Source organism: Loxodonta africana, chromosome 8 (genome assembly GCF_030014295.1).
Source record: "Loxodonta africana isolate mLoxAfr1 chromosome 8, mLoxAfr1.hap2, whole genome shotgun sequence".
Classification (NCBI taxonomy): Eukaryota; Metazoa; Chordata; class Mammalia; order Proboscidea; family Elephantidae; genus Loxodonta; species Loxodonta africana.
The window spans coordinates 57,594,227-57,611,137 of NC_087349.1; the positions used below are offsets into that span (position 1 = coordinate 57,594,227).

Below are 16,911 nucleotides of genomic sequence, written 5' to 3' on the forward strand. Positions count from 1 at the left end.
AGCCATACTACGGTAAGAAAACTATACTTTGGTGTGCTGACAGAAAACGGTGCTCTTAAATTAATATTTTCCTAAACCCACTAGTTCTGTGTACTGAAATCCTGAGGAGCACTCTATCTATATAAAATTACTATTTAAAAATGCTATATAAATTGAGAAAATAATTCAGCTGATGAAACACCCCTCCAAAACAACAGTGAAACAGAAAAAAAAAGGTAATACAACCGTATTATTCTATTTAAATATCCTCAAACAAGCATTTAGCGATATACTAAAAACATTTTAAATCAGAAATAATGAACTAAGAACAGAAATGTCCAAGAAACAAGAAGTGAAATGACAGTTGGACAGTTGATTAAGCTCTAGAAAAAAATGGAAGAAAAAGACAAAGTCATCGGAACTGAGATTAAATTATATGTCCCATAAAGAATAGAGTTCAAAGAAAACTTAATATGGAACATTGAAGAAAAGCAGGCAAACAAGCAAGAGAATGAAAATGAGATAAAGGAAAAGAAAAGGAAGTTAGGAGGTGGTTGAATTGTAAAACAAGCACAGAAGATCAAATTTACACGAAAGTGGAGTCACTGAAGAAGGTAAAACACTGGAAAAGAACTATTTTAAGTGTATACACTACAAAAAAATGTCTGGAAATAAAAGAAGATCTGAATCTACAAATTAAAAGGGCTAACTGGATACCAGAAAATATTAACCTGAAATAATCAACTCTAAAACATCCTACTAAAATTGTTAGACATTAAAAATTAAAAAAACATACTTAGGGCTTCCAGGCAAAAAGATCAAACAACTTACAAGGGGAAGAGAATGAGACTGTCATCAAACTTCTCTAGTTGCACAAAGGTAACAATGAGAGCAAAAATACAAGCCTTCTGAATTACCAAAGAATTTAAAAAGAGAGAGTAAAGAAAACTTATGTAGAAAAAGAAACACAGCAAATGTAACAACAAAATAATATAGCATACTTTAGTGAACACCAGAAATTTACAGAATGGTAAAAAAAAAAGTGTAGAGAAGGAAAAATGGTAAATATAACATAATACACATAATATCTACTGTGAAACATGGGAGAGTCAGAATTTGACAAGACTGCCTTGTTCTTCTGGGTCTTCTTGCAAGTTCTCTGCCTTTGACAGGGTGCAGTCTTACCACTTTTCTATCTCTGTTAAGAATCCTACCTCATAAAAAAAAAAAGCACCTAGAAAATATTTCTTTTTGATTTTACAGTACTGGAAAAGAAGTAAAACATTTTTTATGATTTGCATTCTTATCCATATTATGTACAGACATGTGCATATAATATTCAAACAAAGATATGGGTAAAATTCAGTTTTGAATAAAAACATCTAATGTCAACTGATTAATTTGTTTTGTTTTTTTACTAAATTACTGAAACAAATTTCAAAGTCCGTAGCCTTATCAAAAAACTCTTGGTCAAGAGGGTGGTAAGTCACTCTTTCAAAAGCCGACCCTGCAAATGTTTTTTCCTCTTCATTTTCAGAGCCCTGTTAGGCCTTGCCCTATAAAATAGAGTGGTTTCATTGGTGTTTGCAGTGTCTTTGGGATCATATTCCCCTTATGATTTCTTTTAGTTTTGTAAACCAGTTTTGACCAATGTCTTTGTCAACCTTCTTTGACTCCCCACAAGCTACACTGCAAGTGATTCGAGTTTTTGTTTTGAAGCTCTGAAGCTACCTGTTAGACAATGACAGTCCATTCACTTCTTAAAAGTTTTGCTGTTTCCTTCACCTTTGCTTGCGGGATAGGTCCTGAAATGGGAACATTTTTGGCAGAGGCAAGAAGACATCACTCAAAAAAAGATTTGTCGATTTCTGTATAATTTCCATCCCTTCCTTTCTCAATGTTTACCTTGGTGCTGTTCATATATTTTTTAATTATTTTATCCTTTTCTTTTGTAATTGAGTAAATTTGCATTTTGCTGCATTTGAACTTAATTACAGCTTCCTTGACGGTCCTTTTTCTCTTCTGTTATTTTGACAATATCAGACTTATTAGAGATAAATTTCTCACTCTCTTGTCCATGGCTGTGAAGGAATAGGCTTTTTTTAAAGAAGGAAACAAAAAAGGAAATAAGTTCTTATAAAAATTAAGAAATTTATGATCTTCTCAAAAACATCTCAAACAAGAAGAAAAAAAAATCAAAACTATCAACTTTATTACATGGTAAAGTTAGCACTCTTCAGTATAATATTTAAGAAAAAAACACATGAGAAGAATGTTTTTGCTTTTGTACACAATTGAATGTGTTAAGGGAGAAAATGCTTCTCTATTTTTTGAGTAAAACAAGAAATTTTGAAAGAAAGAGTTTCAAAGAAATGAAGGAGTAGATTTTGAAAATTGTAGTAACATGTATAAAATTATAAATAGCTAAAGTGAGAACTAAAAACCTCCAAGACAAGGGGGAAAAGTGTGCTTTGCTAGATTTTAATGAAAATAAAGGAATTTATTAGTATTTTTTTCTTACCTTCTTCCAAACTTACAGATGTTGTTCTTTGCTGCAAAAAAAGTTTACAGGTTAAAAAAAAATACAAAAATGCAAAGAATAGACATACTCAGAGAGCAGTGGCAATATACAGCACACACACACAATAACAGTGCAAAGGGAAGTGGAAAGCTTTTCTTTTCTGACTCTTGTTTGTACTTCTTGAAACTATGTCCGGCTTTCGCATCCGCACTTCCTCATATTCGGGTTGCAATACCAACAATTTTCTGATTCCATCCACATCTCACAGGTTCCGGCTTTCAGGGAATATTTATTAGGCTGAAGTAATCGTTCTAGTGGAAAATACTTGAGTTTTCTTTCTCTAACAGATTTCTAGCTTTCATGGGTTTTACTGTGTAACAAAATTATAAGTTATCAGAATGGCTAAAAAATAAAGTATATCAGGAAAAGAACAACACTAAGAAAGCAGGGGTAGCAAACCTAATATCAGATAAAGTAGAATTTAAGCCTGTAAGCATTAAACATCACAAAGAATGACATATTTTAATGCCAAAAGCCTCAATTAAGTCAGGACTGTGCACCAAATAAGAGAAAAAAAACAATGAGATATAAGGAGAGATAGAAACACAGTCAGAATAGGAGACTTTAGCACGTTATTTATTCTCAGCACGAGACAAAAGAATATAGAAGACTTAAACTACATAATAAATAATGTAGATCTTCTGGATATGCACAGCACTTAGCACCTTTATAATAGATAACATACTTCTTAAGTGCAGATGGAACAGTCGCAAAAAGTGATGATATATTAGCTCATAAAGAAAACAGTGATGAATTCATAAAGTAGAAATATTACAAATAGCACTTCCTGATCATTATGGAAAAAAAAAGCCCTAGACGTTATTGATAATTTTTTTGTTCAAAAAGACCCTTCCACCTAGAAATTAATAAACCTTCCATTAGTTTAGTAGAAACAATGCTTGAGTGGAAAAGAGATAAATACAAGTTGAAATTATAAATTAAAAAATGACAGTGAAAATACTGCATATCAGATTTTGTGGTTTATTTATAACAATAATCAGAGGAAAATTCATAGCTTTTATATACTTTCATCAGTAAAAATGAAAAAGTTAAAATAAATAAAAAATTTCAATTCAAAAAGCTAGAAAAAGAACGAAGTAAACCAAAAGATAGCAAAAGAAAGGAAATAATAAAGATAAAAGCAGAAATTAATGAGATAGGGAAGAGAAACACAGTCAATCTAATTTATAAATCAAGAAGCCTGTATTTGTTTTTAAATTAACAAATAAGATATATAGTTAATTTAATCATGAAAGAAAACACAAATATAAGAACAAACAACGGGGATATCATTGAAAAAGAAGAAATTAAAAAAATCATAAAAGACCACTTTGCTGATTTCTAAAAAACCTAGAGGAAATGGCTAATTTCCTTCAGAAATACACTTTAAGAAAATTGAACTCATTAAAGTTAGAAAAACTGAACAGACTAATTTCTAGAAGAGAAATAACCCAGTGCCGTCGAGTCGATTCCGACTCAAAGAGAAATAGAGGACATTATTAAGGAACTACTCTACTGAAAAGATTAGGCCCCCATGGTTTCTCAGGGGATTTCTGCTTATACTTCAAAGATCAGATATTCCCAGCCAAAACCAAACCTATTGCTATCGAGTCGATTCCAGCTCATAGAGACCAGTGCTTCATAAATTGTTCCAAAGCATGGAAGATGAAGAAAAACTTCCGAAATATTTTTGGTAATAGGTATAACCTGATAAATACAGTATGAAAAATGAAAATTATAGACAAGTACCACTTACGAATATTGATACAAAAGTTCTATATAAAGTATTAGTAAACAGAGTCTAGCACCACCAAAAGGAAGTTATGCACCATGACCAGATGAGATTTTTTCCAGGAATGCGAGGTTGACTCACTGCTAGGAAATCCGTTAATATAATACAACAATGTAGATCTAAAATGGAAAATCATATGATTATCTCCATAAATGCAAAAAAGCCTGGGACAGAATTTAACACGTAAGTGACAAAAACATTTAAGAAAAAAAGGAATTGAATCCTTACTTTACATGAATGTATGCATGTATGTCTTTGTCTTAAAGCAGCATCTTGCTTAATAGAGAAATACTAAGATCAGGAACAAGGTAAAGATATGCATTGTTTTCACCACTAAATTTATCCTGGAAGGATTGGATTAGCTGATGCAATTAGAGAAGAAAATTCAAAAGGAGGTATAAACAATGGATAAGAAGTACAACTATATATGTGGATGATACAACTATATCTCTATTATTAGAGAAATAGTAGTGAAACTAAGACAATGAAAGTATTCTTGCAAAGTAGTGGAATATAAAATTATGATACAGAAACCAATAGCCTTTCCATGCAAAAACAATAACCAATGAGAGATTGTACTGATCAGAAAAAAAAATGTTAATAGCAACAGAGAAGATAAAATACTTAGACTTTGAACATTTCTTATTAAATTTATTTATATGAGGAAAACTGTAAAATATTTTTGAGACACAGACTCAAGCAAATGGAAATACTTTGTCAGTGTCCCTAAATTAATTTAGAATTAATTTTTACTTTCTAATGCATCAGTCACAAATCTAGTAATTTACTCTGAAGATATACTTAAGCAGTACAGAAAAAAATATATATATGCACACTCAGCTCAGTACTGTTCACTTAGTATTCCCTTCCATTCTGCACTTTTTGCTGAATACTTACTGCATTTTAAAGAAATGTCTGTAGCTGCCCTCTTTTTCATATTAAGATATTTTTTACTTTGAGATAAGTGTAGATTAGGATGCAACTGTAAAAAATAAAGCAGATATCACAACCATAAAATTGACATTAATACAATCCACTGGTTTTGGAGGGAGCAGAGCAGACCTCATTCACAAATAATTGTGTTCATTTTTTCTACCCAGTCTGGAGGATACTGGAAGGATTGATGCAAGGCTCATGTAGTGGTTTCACCTAATTCAGAAGCCACTTAATAAGGAAAAGCGGCAGAGATAGCGCAAAAACATTGTAAGGTAAACGAAAATTCTGCAGTTGTCGTTGGGCAGAAGATTACAGTTGAGAGGCACGATAAAAAAAAACCAGTTGCCATGCAGCTGATTCTGACTGGTGGTGACCCCACATGAGTCAGAGTAGAACTGTACTCCACAGGGTTTTCTTTTCATGTATTTGTCTTTGCCTGGCTTTAGTATCAGGGTTATGCTGACTTCAAAGAATGAATTAGGGAGTAGCCCTTCCTTTTCTGTGCTCTGAAACAGTTTGAGTAGAATTGGTGTCAATTCTTTGAATGTTTGGTAGAATTATCCAGTGAAGCCATCTGGTCCAGGGCTTTTTGTTGTTGTTGGGAGGTTGGATTTTTTTTTTTTTTTAATGACTTCTTCAGTTTCTTCTTTTGTTATGCATCTGTTCAAATTTTCTACCTATATTTTCCGTCTCTATTTAAAGAAACATACTACCTACCTAAGTTGAGGCAGGTAGTATGTTTCTAAAAATTTGTCCATTTCTTCTAAGTTTTCAAATTTGTTGGAGTACAATATTTCATAATATTATGTTAGGATCTTTTTTATCTCACTTGGTTCTGTTGTAATGTCACCCATCTCATTTCTTATTTTGGTTATTTGCATCTACTCATTTTTTTCCTTTGTCAGTTTGGCCAGTGGTTTGTCAATTTCATTGATTCTCTCCAAGAACCAACTTCTAGTCTTGTTCATTCTTTCTGTTGTTTTCTATTTCATTTATTTGTTTTCATGTTTATTATTTCCTTTTTTCTGGTGACTGTGGACATCTTTTGCTGCTCGTTTTCTATTTGTTCAAATTGTAGGGTTAAGCTATCGATTCTGGCCTTTCTTCTTTCTTGATGCGTAGCGTACATTTATTGCTATAAATTCTCCTCTGAGCACTGCTTTTGTTGTGTCCTAAAAGTTTTGATATGATGTGTTTTCATTTTCATTTGATTCTAAGAATTTTTTTATTTCATTTTTAATTTCTATTGCCCTATAGTTTTTAAGATGTTATTCAGTTTCCATGTTTTAATTTTTTTCCTTGTTTTTCTGCTGATTTCTAGTTTCACAGCAGAGAAGATGCTTTGTATTGTTTTGATTTTTTTTTTTTAATTTATTGAGGCTTGCTTTGTGGTCTCATATATGGTCTATTCTGAAGAATGATCCATGTGTTCTGGAGAAGAATGTGTACTGAGCTGCTGTTGGGTGGTGTGTTCTGTATATGTCTGTGAGGTTGAGTTGGTTGATTGTGTTATTTAGCTCTTCTGTATCTTTGTTGAGTTTCTTTCTAGTTGTGTGTTTAAGTTTCCTACTCTTATTTAGAACTGTCTATTTCTCTTTTCAATTCTCTTAGAGTTTGTTTTATATATTTTGGAGCTCTGTCATTGGGTAGATGTCTTAGGCTGGGTTCTCTAGAAAAACAAAACCAGTAAAGTGTATAAATATATATATAGAGAGAGAGAGACAGAGAGAGCTATCAAGGAAATAGTTCACGTGGTTGTAGAGGCTAGAGCATCCCAAGTCCACGAGTCAGGATAGAGGCTTCTCCTGATTTACACAGCTGCAGGGGCTGGTGAACCCAAGGTCAGACAGCAGGGTTCATGTCCACGGGCTGTGAAGACTGACAAATTCCAAGATCAGCAAGCAAGATGGCAGGTAAGCTGTTTGCTTAAGCCCCAAGAACTGGAGGTCAGATGAACAGGAGTCAGCTGCAGGATCCAGAGTGAGCAAAAGCCCACAAGTCTTGCCAGAAAGTCCATTTATATATTCAATGCAGGCTACACCCCCAAGGAAACTCCCTTTCAACTGATTTGTTACTCACAGCAGATCCCATCATGGAGGTGATTGCATTATATAAAATCTCATCATGGAAATGATCACATTATCATATGACTGCTGAACTACATCATAACTATCAAACCACTGAGAATCATGGCCTAGGCACGTTGACACATAACCTTAATGATCACAGCACATAAATACTTATTATGGTTATATCCCTTTGGTGGATTGATCCTTTTAATCATTATATAATGTCCTTCCTTGACTCTAATAGTAGATTTTGACTTGAAGTCTATTTTGTCAGAGATTATTATTGCCACCCCTGCTTTCTTTTGGTTACTGTTTGTAATATATTTTTTCCCATCCTTTGATTTTTAACCTATCTATGTCTTTGTATCTAAGGTGTGTTTCTTCTAGGCAACATATTGATGGATCATGTTTTTTTTATCCATCTTGCCTCTCTCTGTGTCTTGACTGGTGCATTTAAACCATTTATATTCAGTGTCATTATCAGTAGGTATGAATTTACTATTGCCATTTTGTTGTGCTTTTATTGTGGTGTTAATGGTTTCTTTGTTCTGCCTAATTTTCTGTGCCGAGTTCTTTTTAATGGATTTTTTTTTTCATTCCTTTGTTGTTGTCGATATTATGTTTGCTGAGTCTTTTTGATTTTCTTTTTCTTTTGGTGAGTAGATGTATTAATTTTCTTTGGGTAATTTACTTTTCTCTTCCTAAGTTTAAAACGGTCTATTATATCTTAATATTGCCTTGACTTCCTTTCCATATGGAAATTCTATAACTACACCATTTATTCCCCCTTTTTGAAGTGGTTGTTGTTGACAGATTGACGTCTCTGGTTACCTGTTTTCAGTTTTGCAGCTTCATTTTTTATTTGAGCATTCTCTGTCAGGATTTGTATCCAGGTGATGCTGTTCTGTGTCTTAATTTCAGGTTGTTGTCTGATATTGGTTCTCTGTCCAAAGGACTCCCTTTAATATCTCTTGTAAGGTTGGTCTGATTTTTACAAATTCCCTTAATTTCTGTTTATCTGGGAATGTCCTTGTCTTACCATCATATTTGAAAGACAGTTTTGCTGGATATATGATTCTTGGTTGGCATTTCCTTTAGTGTTTTGTATATGTCATCCCACTGCTTTCTTGCCTGCATGGTTTCTGCTGAGAAATCAGCACTTAGTCTTATTTCGTTTTTCATGATCTGTTCTCAGAATTCTTTCTTGTCTTTGGTTTTGGAGAGTTTAATTATGATATGTCTTGGAGACTTTCTTTCGGGGTCTATCCTGTATGGGGTTCTTTGAGCTTCTTGGATGGAAACCTTCTTGTCTTTCATTACAGGGAAGTTTTCTGTCAACAAATCTTCAAAAATTTTCTGTGCTTTTTTTCCTGTCCTTCTCTTCTGGAATTCCAACTATGTGTAAATTTTTCCTCTTGATAATGTCCCACATAACTCCTAGGCTTTCTTCATTCTTTTATCTGATTGTTCTTCAGATTATTATCTAGGTATTTGTCCTCTATTTCACTGACTCTTTTGTCTCTTGCTTCAATTGTACTTCTTTGTCCTTCCATTGTGTTATCTATTTCTGATATTTTATTGCTGATCTGGATTTCTTGGTTTTTTTTTTTGTATGATTTCTAATTGTCTATTTGTCATTTTGTTCTTGTATTGTTTTCCTGAATTCTTGTAGGGTTTTGTCTGTGTTTCCCTTTGAGGATCCTATATATAAAACTAAAACCCACTGCCATCGAGTCGAATCTGACTCATAGAAACCCTAAGGACAGGATAGAACTGCTCAATAGGATTTCGAAGGGTGTAAATCTTCATGGAAGCAAACTGCTACATCTTTCTCCTGCAGAGCTGCTCGCATCTACACCTCAGGGAGGGGGTGGTGGCCATAGCCGCACACTCGAGTGCAAAGTGACTGCATCTCAGATACAGGGTGGCATCTCAGGGAAGAGGTGATGAGTGGGCCTGGGCTTGCAAGCACAAGTGCAAGCAGCCTGGACCTCCAAGAGGAGGTGGTGGGTGGAACAGGGCTTGGGCGCACAGGCACAAGTCACCTACACCTCAAGAAGGGTGTGGAGGGTGTGACTGGGCTTGTGTGTCAGTATGGACCCCCTGTGCTTGAGGTGGGCGGGTCCAGGATTGCATGCCTTGGCTCTCTCCGCCTACACACTCAGGGCACCCACTAATTCGGATGGCTGGTGTGATGGCTGTTTGTACAGGACAATTCTGGGGGGCAGAGTCTTTTAGTTGTTACTCTGTGGTTTGGCATTTCACTGGGTGGCTCCTGTATAAATGGCCGAGTGACTCCACCAATGAATAGTTTCTAGACTAACACCTAGCTTCCTTCCTTCTGGTACTGCTCAAAGAGGCTGGAGCTCTCATCTGCCCTTCTGTTTCTTCCCTTTACTTCCCTGCAATTGTGTATTCCTTGTCTACACTTTCTCTAAGATTTAGATGACTCAGTCTGTTTCACTTGCTCTAGAGACACGCCCCCTTGATTTCAAGGCTATACCGCTCCTGAGTTTCCCTCTCACCCCAGAGTGTCCTGTCAATGGCCGCATCCTACCCACCTCATAGTTTCTTTTCAGAGTTGTTTGCACAGAACCTATACCACCAGCTGTGATCTCTTTGCAGTTGCTTTCCTGGGTTCTTCACTCCAGGTTGTTCAGTGCCCTCCTGTCTTTGTTATCTAATGCTGCTATAACAGAAATACCACAAATGGATGGCTATAAATTTATTCTCTCACAGTCTAGGAAGCTACAAGTCCGAATTCATGGCGCCAGCTCCATGGGAAGGCTTTCTCTCTCTGTTGGCTCTAAGGAAGGTCCTTGTCATCAATCTTCCCCAATCAAGGAGCTTCTTAGTGCAGGGACTCTGGGTCCAAAGGACATGCTATTCTCCTGGCACTACCTTCTTGGTAGTATGAGGTCCCCTGTCTCTCAACTCACTTCTGTCTTTTATATCTCAAAAGAGATTTATTTAAGATCCAACCTAATCTTGTAGATTGAGTCTTGCCTTATTAACATAAGTGCCCCTAATTCTACCTCATTAACATCATAGAGGTAGGATTTACAACACATAGGAAAATCACATCAGATGACAAAATGGTGGACAGTCACACAATACTGGGAATCATGGACTAGCGAAGTTGACACATATTTTTGGGGAGATACGATTCCAACCATAACACTTCCCAAAGTGAACATGTTTTTGCCTGCTGACAGGCAGGGTGTGGTCAGTCTGGGAATGTTTACTTGCTGGCCTAGTTCTGCCTCTCCTTCCCCTAGGTGCTCAGACTGTTTCTTCAACTCTCTGTTTGATACTCTGGGATCCGTGGTCATTTTTTGTGTCTCTTTTACCTACTTTCTTGAGTTTTTGTTGTCAGGGGGTAATTACAGTGTGTGTATCCAAGACGCCATATTAACCGGAAATCTCTGTAGGGTTTTCGGCGGCTGATTTTTTTGGAAGTACATCACCAATTCTTTCTTCTGAGGCACCTCTGGGTGGACCTTTTGGTTAGCAGTCAAGTGCTTAAGTATTTGCACCACCAAGGGACTCTAAGACATACACTACCTAAAACTTGGGAGATATAAAATACACCACCTAAAACTTTCACAAAATTTCTTTGTGAAAGAAAGGGCACTCAAAAGTTCTCTGCGACACAATGGAGGGTTTGGTAAGTGGCTTGTCTCTTCTTCCACCCTAATTTTTTATTTTGGATAATTTCAAACCTATAGAAAAGTTGAAAGAAAAGAGTGTGAACACTAGTATACCCTTTACCTAGAATCATCAAATGCCAATATTTTGCGACACATGGTGTAATCTTGCTCTTCCTCTAGTTTGCATGTACTTCCACTGTTTATCCACATATCCACTTTTTCATTTTTCCTCAGTCATTTGAAAGTGAATTGCAAGTAAATACTCTAAATACTTCAGTAAGTATCTCCTAGAGATAAGGACATTCTCTTACAAAGCCACATGATTAACACACTCAGGAAATTTAACATCAGTATTTTATTACTTGATAAGAGTCTGGGTGGTGCAAGCTGTTTGCAATGGGTGGCTAACTTAAAGGCTGGCAATTTGAACCCACCCAGTGGCTGTGGAAGAAAGGTACGGTGAACTGTGTAAAGATTACAACCAAGAAAACCCTATGGAGCAGTTCTACTCTGTAATGTATGTGGTTGCCATGAGTTGGAATTGACTCGATGGCAATGGGTTTGCTTTTGGTTTTATAATATTACCTGATAATTAGTGAATATTCAAATGTCTCCACTTGTCCATTAATATCCTTAAAGCTTTTTTTCCTTTCTTTTTTATAACTTATTTTTTTGATCCAGGATCCAATCAAGGATCACACATTGCACTTAGTGTTAAATCTCTTTGGTGTCCTTTAATCTAAAACAGTACTCTCACAACTTTTTGTTTTGGTTTTGGTCTTTTATGACCTTTATATATTTGATAAGATAGGCCAGTTGTATGAAATATTCAAGAATTTGGATTTGTCTGATCGTTCATGATTATTATGTTCAGGTTAAAGTGTTCAGATTAAACATCTTTGGCAAGGATACAGGATTAAGTAATGGGTCCTTCTCGTTGTCTATTATCTGAAGGTCACTGTCCTATTTGGCCAGTGAGAGACCCTTAAGGTTCGCTCATGTGTGCTTTTGACATCCAAGTAGTGTTTCATAGCTTCCTTGCTTTCTGGTAAAACAAGACATTCTGGATTACTTTGGTGCCTTTAATGCCTGAGCATACCCAGGCTCAGTTATTTCTCCAAGAAGTTCTGCCTCCTTATAGTAGGAAATGGATTTAGGGACCACAGTATGGGCTTTAGGAGGGCTTATTGCTATTGGGTTTGTCATTGTTACTAGACTTTTCCAGTGGATAGAGCTAGGAATTTCTTTTTATAGAAAAATGTATCATAAATTTATTTGATATTTTGTAATTCAAATATAAGATTCAGGTTTTTTCTTATTTGGTTTTATATCTTTTTTATTAATATAAAAATATTGGTTTCTAATTACATAATTAGTTGTTTGCTTTATCCTACTATACATACTGGTTTCAAAATAACATTATTGTTAAGTATAGCTTAAGATTCCTTTGCAACTGTTTTATCTTGAGAACATACTCCTCTAAGTGTTTACAGTTAAATTACTGTGCTTACAGTTCACCTCTACCATGTTTCCTCCCACTTTCATAGGTAAACATTTTATTAGTTTTTGAATTGTTCTTTTGATTTTTAAAATATAAACAGATTTGTACAGAATCATATTCCCTTTCTTTTTTAGATAAAAAGACACTGTACAAACTATCCTGCCTTTTTCACTTAACAGTATATCCTGGAAATCACTGCCTAACAGTATACAGAGCTATATTCCATTTCTCATTGTTTTTTACAGCTGCATGTGTAACTGTTTTAAACATTTTAATTGTATATAGTCTTTTGCAATTACTGTATGATAACCTTTATATTAAAAATGTATGTAATTAGCAGTAAATTTCTTTAAAAGACTGTGGCATGTGTAATGAAGTAGAAATTGAGGGGAGGCTATCTAAAGCAGTTGAGCCTCTGGAGCAATTAGCAAGAACTCCAGAGAGTAGATTTTGGTCTCAGAAGGGTCTCATAAGCTTAAATATTAAAAGAGTGCTTGGAACATCTATGCCTTTTGACCCTGACATAACGTGGTAAACATTTCAAATCTGAATGTAACAACTCTCCTATATAATTTTTTTTGAAAATACTGTTATATTTTTGACCTAAGTGTCTCTAAGCTTAAACGTTAAAAGAAGGGTGCTTATAATACCTATACTTTTTGGCCCTGACATGATAAACATTTTAAATCTGAATGTAACAATTCCTATTCTATAGCTTTTTCTAACACAGTATCTTCCTGTTTTTACCAGTCAACAAAACTATGAAGTTAGCATAGTCATTTTTTGATATTTGTCCCATTTTACAAAGAAAAGAATGGGCTCAGAGAAAATGCTTCGCCCAAGGCCACAGTTAAAGAGATCATGGGAGCTATCTTGAGTCCCAGTGCAGTGGCAGTGAATCATCCATTCAATTAACTATATAATAATTTCATGAGCAGCTACTGTGTGTTAGACACTGGGAATATAATAAAGAACCCAACAAAGCCCATGTCCTTTCTCAGAGTATAGTTTAATAAACTGTAAACCATTACCATATAGTATGACAAGGTGGGGGAGTACAAAGGACTGTGGGAACATTCAGAGGGGCTGTTTGAAACTTTAACGTTGAGAAACATCTAATATCTGGTTCAACTTACATTTCTATAACTGCGTAAAAACCTGAATTTTCCATCTTCTTTGGGAGTCTGCTAACTTTCAAAACTTAGGCTTTCACAGCCCCAAACCAGCCACTTAGAGCTAGTATTTGCACACTCTGGGCTGAAAATTAACTCAGCTCTGGAAAGAACTTGTTTTATCACAGCTGCAGAAATAAATCTGCTACCATTCCTTTCACAGACCTGTCGAGGTACTGAACTTAACAAAGTTCCTGATGCGTAGTAGGTGCGGAATAAATATTTGTTTGATAAATGATTAAAGTCTCCCTAAATCAAGCCCTCCTTTTGAGTTGGGGCAGTCCAGTCTGACCAAGATCAACCTGCTCCTAATGCATTACTTTGCCTAAGTATGGATTTCCTGGTATTTCTGTGGCCTGGGCAGTGTTACTGTTATTTGATTTCATTTAGTTTTTTATTATCCTTTACTGACTGAACATAAACATCTTTTCCAAAAAAAGGCAACTTTTTATTTTTGCTGTAAAACATGATATACCAAACATCCATATCTAGAACTTTTATAAGAGGCATGAATAATCCCCTATATTGTTTCTAAGGGCGACACTGAAACTACTACAAGATCAAATATGTTGAGAAATAGTAGATCTTTAGTTTTAGGGTTAGATATATTTTCAATATTTTGTAAAGTGTAACAGTTTCTAATGGTTTTAGGATCTTATTGGTATCATTCTTCAAGGGCAATTAATGATTTTAGTTATTTTATCCTAATTTTCAGGTAAAGAAGACACTCCCTCATTACTTGGGCTCTGTGGGTCTCTAACATCAGTAGCAAGTTACAAGTCTCTAACAAGCCTAAAATCTAATGACTACCTTGCAAGCCCTACAACAGAGATGACAAGTCCAGGCCTGACTCCATCTTGAAAACATTTTATGTAAAAGCCAGATGTTTTTAAGTTGTAAATGTTCAGTTTATGTAAGTTTGACTACTGGGAAGACCTTTGAAGTTTTATGTTGTTCTGGCACATGTCTGGAATTCCATTGCTCAAATTATTAGAGTTCAGTCTACCCCATCTAAACTTACAAGTGAAAACCGATGATCCTAACCATTTTTCATTTTCAAAATTCCCATCTTTATTATTGAAGAATGTCATTGAGGTTTTAAAAATGAATAGGCTTACACAAAACCTTTAAAAAGATCATCCAAATTAATAATCTATTAAAAGCTGTATATATTTCTTATTCAGCTGATTTTCATCTATTTGCTTAAATGTGTCTTAGTTACCAGAGACTGAGTTTGAGGTTCTATTCCAGAGACTTAAGCTAAGTATTTTCTTTCAGTTGTCTATCCAGGTGATTAAAATTTTCACAGAAAAATGACTTACACATTTCATTGTTTCATTAATTTCTTGCTAGGTTCTCATGTTGAAATGCCTTCTTTTTAATATGAGGTGAGAGTCCTCAGCTGCAGTTAGAAGCTTATTTGGTTTTAACACTTATCATTTGGTATCAACTTAACATTTTATAAATTTTGTAGGATTGTGCCTTTTTAGGCTGTTACTAATTTGTTAAGATCATAGGGAAAGTATTTTATAGTATTTTAGGCTGTTTAGGTAAACTGAATAAATTTGTTTTCCCAAGATTTTCTTAAAAGATTGATTTAAAAATATCAAATATGCCTCCAAAGTTGGAAATATTTAAAGATGTAGAAAAAATGTGGAAAAGTATTTTATCAAAAAAGATTTCAAATTAAACTAAGCATTTGAGAAGCTTTTAAATAAGGACCAGTAGGGTAATCATCATACTTAACACTCACTATTTTGTATGACATACAGTACTATTTTTCTCCCCTTTGCAACAGTGAATTGTGATATATTTTACAGCCTCTATCATTTTTTTTTTATCATTAATCATGCCACTATCTCATTTTAAAACTGTTTATGTTAAAAATCTCTAGAGGATAATAAATTAATTTTCTTCCTAAAAGGGCTCATGAACCTTAAATTCTGCAAATAATCATTTGTCATTAGAAATTCAACCATATTGAGAAAAAATGTATTTAGTATATTTTCTATAGTAGAGAATACAAGGAAAACATGATTAGTTTTGCCAAAGAAGTTTTATACATTGTTTACATGAAGAGGCTACGGTACTTAATAGAGGACTTCCTGTGGTATTTTTGTTCATTAATAAAACATTACATTCAAGCTTAGTAGCTTTGGCATATAGGAAGAATGTTCCTTCTAAAACTATTTATTGAGAGGCAGAGCTCAGCTGAACTTGTCACATTCATTCTTTGTATTGGAAATGTAGGACTGTGGTGATTCCCTGCAATATTTACAGCTTGGTCTCAGAATGTGGAATTTAACAAATAGTAACTAGTCTTATTTATAAAACAGTTCAAACTATGTCATTTCAAGGGCAAAGAACGCCTGAAAGTCTTTAAAATAAGTTATCCTAGATGTGCCAGAACACACACCTTTCTTCCTTTAGTTTAAAGCTTTAAAACTTGTAGAAATGCAAATAGATATTTTGGAGAAAGAATACCTTTAACGTATTCTCAATCCTGTATACCTTATTATGAACGAGGTATCCAAAGTAGTTTTTAGTCAGTATGGGGAACAGAAGATATAAAAACGAGGACATTTGGAAACTCTGGGAGGTGTGAGTGAAGAAATGGTAAAGGAGGGGAACTTCGAAATTTTAGGCTGGCGTTGAGCACTACTGCTGCTTTCCTAACAACTATCAGAATATTCAAATGCTTTATCATTCATGGTCCACTCTCAACTGACATTTATGATCCTTTAGTAATAAAAAATAATAAAAAAAAATCATTGTTAAATTTTTCCATACATTTTTATAAGGGAATTCAAGATTCCATAATTGATAAATTTTTCCAGATTAGTCTAATGTATACAGTAATGTGTGCATCTTAACATGCTGCTAAATGCAGATTTAAACATGACATCTGAGGATCATGACTTTTCCTCCTTTCTTGGAGCTCTTGTTATAAAATTCATCTGCTATTGTAAAATTCAGGTTTCTACACAGTTCATTTCACATTAGTTATAGAGGTATTTGTTAATGTTTGCATGAGGAAACAATGTATGTCTCAATCTTTAATTTTAGGTGGTAGTGTGTATTGTTCATAAAAAAAGAATGTTGAATAATATGCCAATATTTCCACATGCATTTTGTTGCCTTGATGTACTATATTTGTTGCATGTATAGTAAACATTTTGTACCATGGCCTTAGTGGTCTTTTTTATTCTTGACAAAAAGTTACCTGACAAG

At 34.5% G+C, this 16,911-nt stretch overlaps 1 protein-coding gene across 1 annotated transcript in view; it reads left to right on the forward strand.

The window, feature by feature from the left end:
- The window catches only part of RUNDC3B (RUN domain containing 3B), a 143,011-nt gene extending 128,195 nt beyond the window's left edge, over positions 1–14,816 (forward strand). Inside the window, exon 10 of the mRNA XM_064289949.1 lies at positions 14,396–14,816. Within this exon, the coding sequence (XP_064146019.1) occupies positions 14,396–14,541 (146 nt within the window). The 3' untranslated portion in view covers positions 14,542–14,816. The remainder of the gene's footprint in view (positions 1–14,395) is intronic.
- Positions 14,817–16,911: the final 2,095 nt, after the last annotated feature.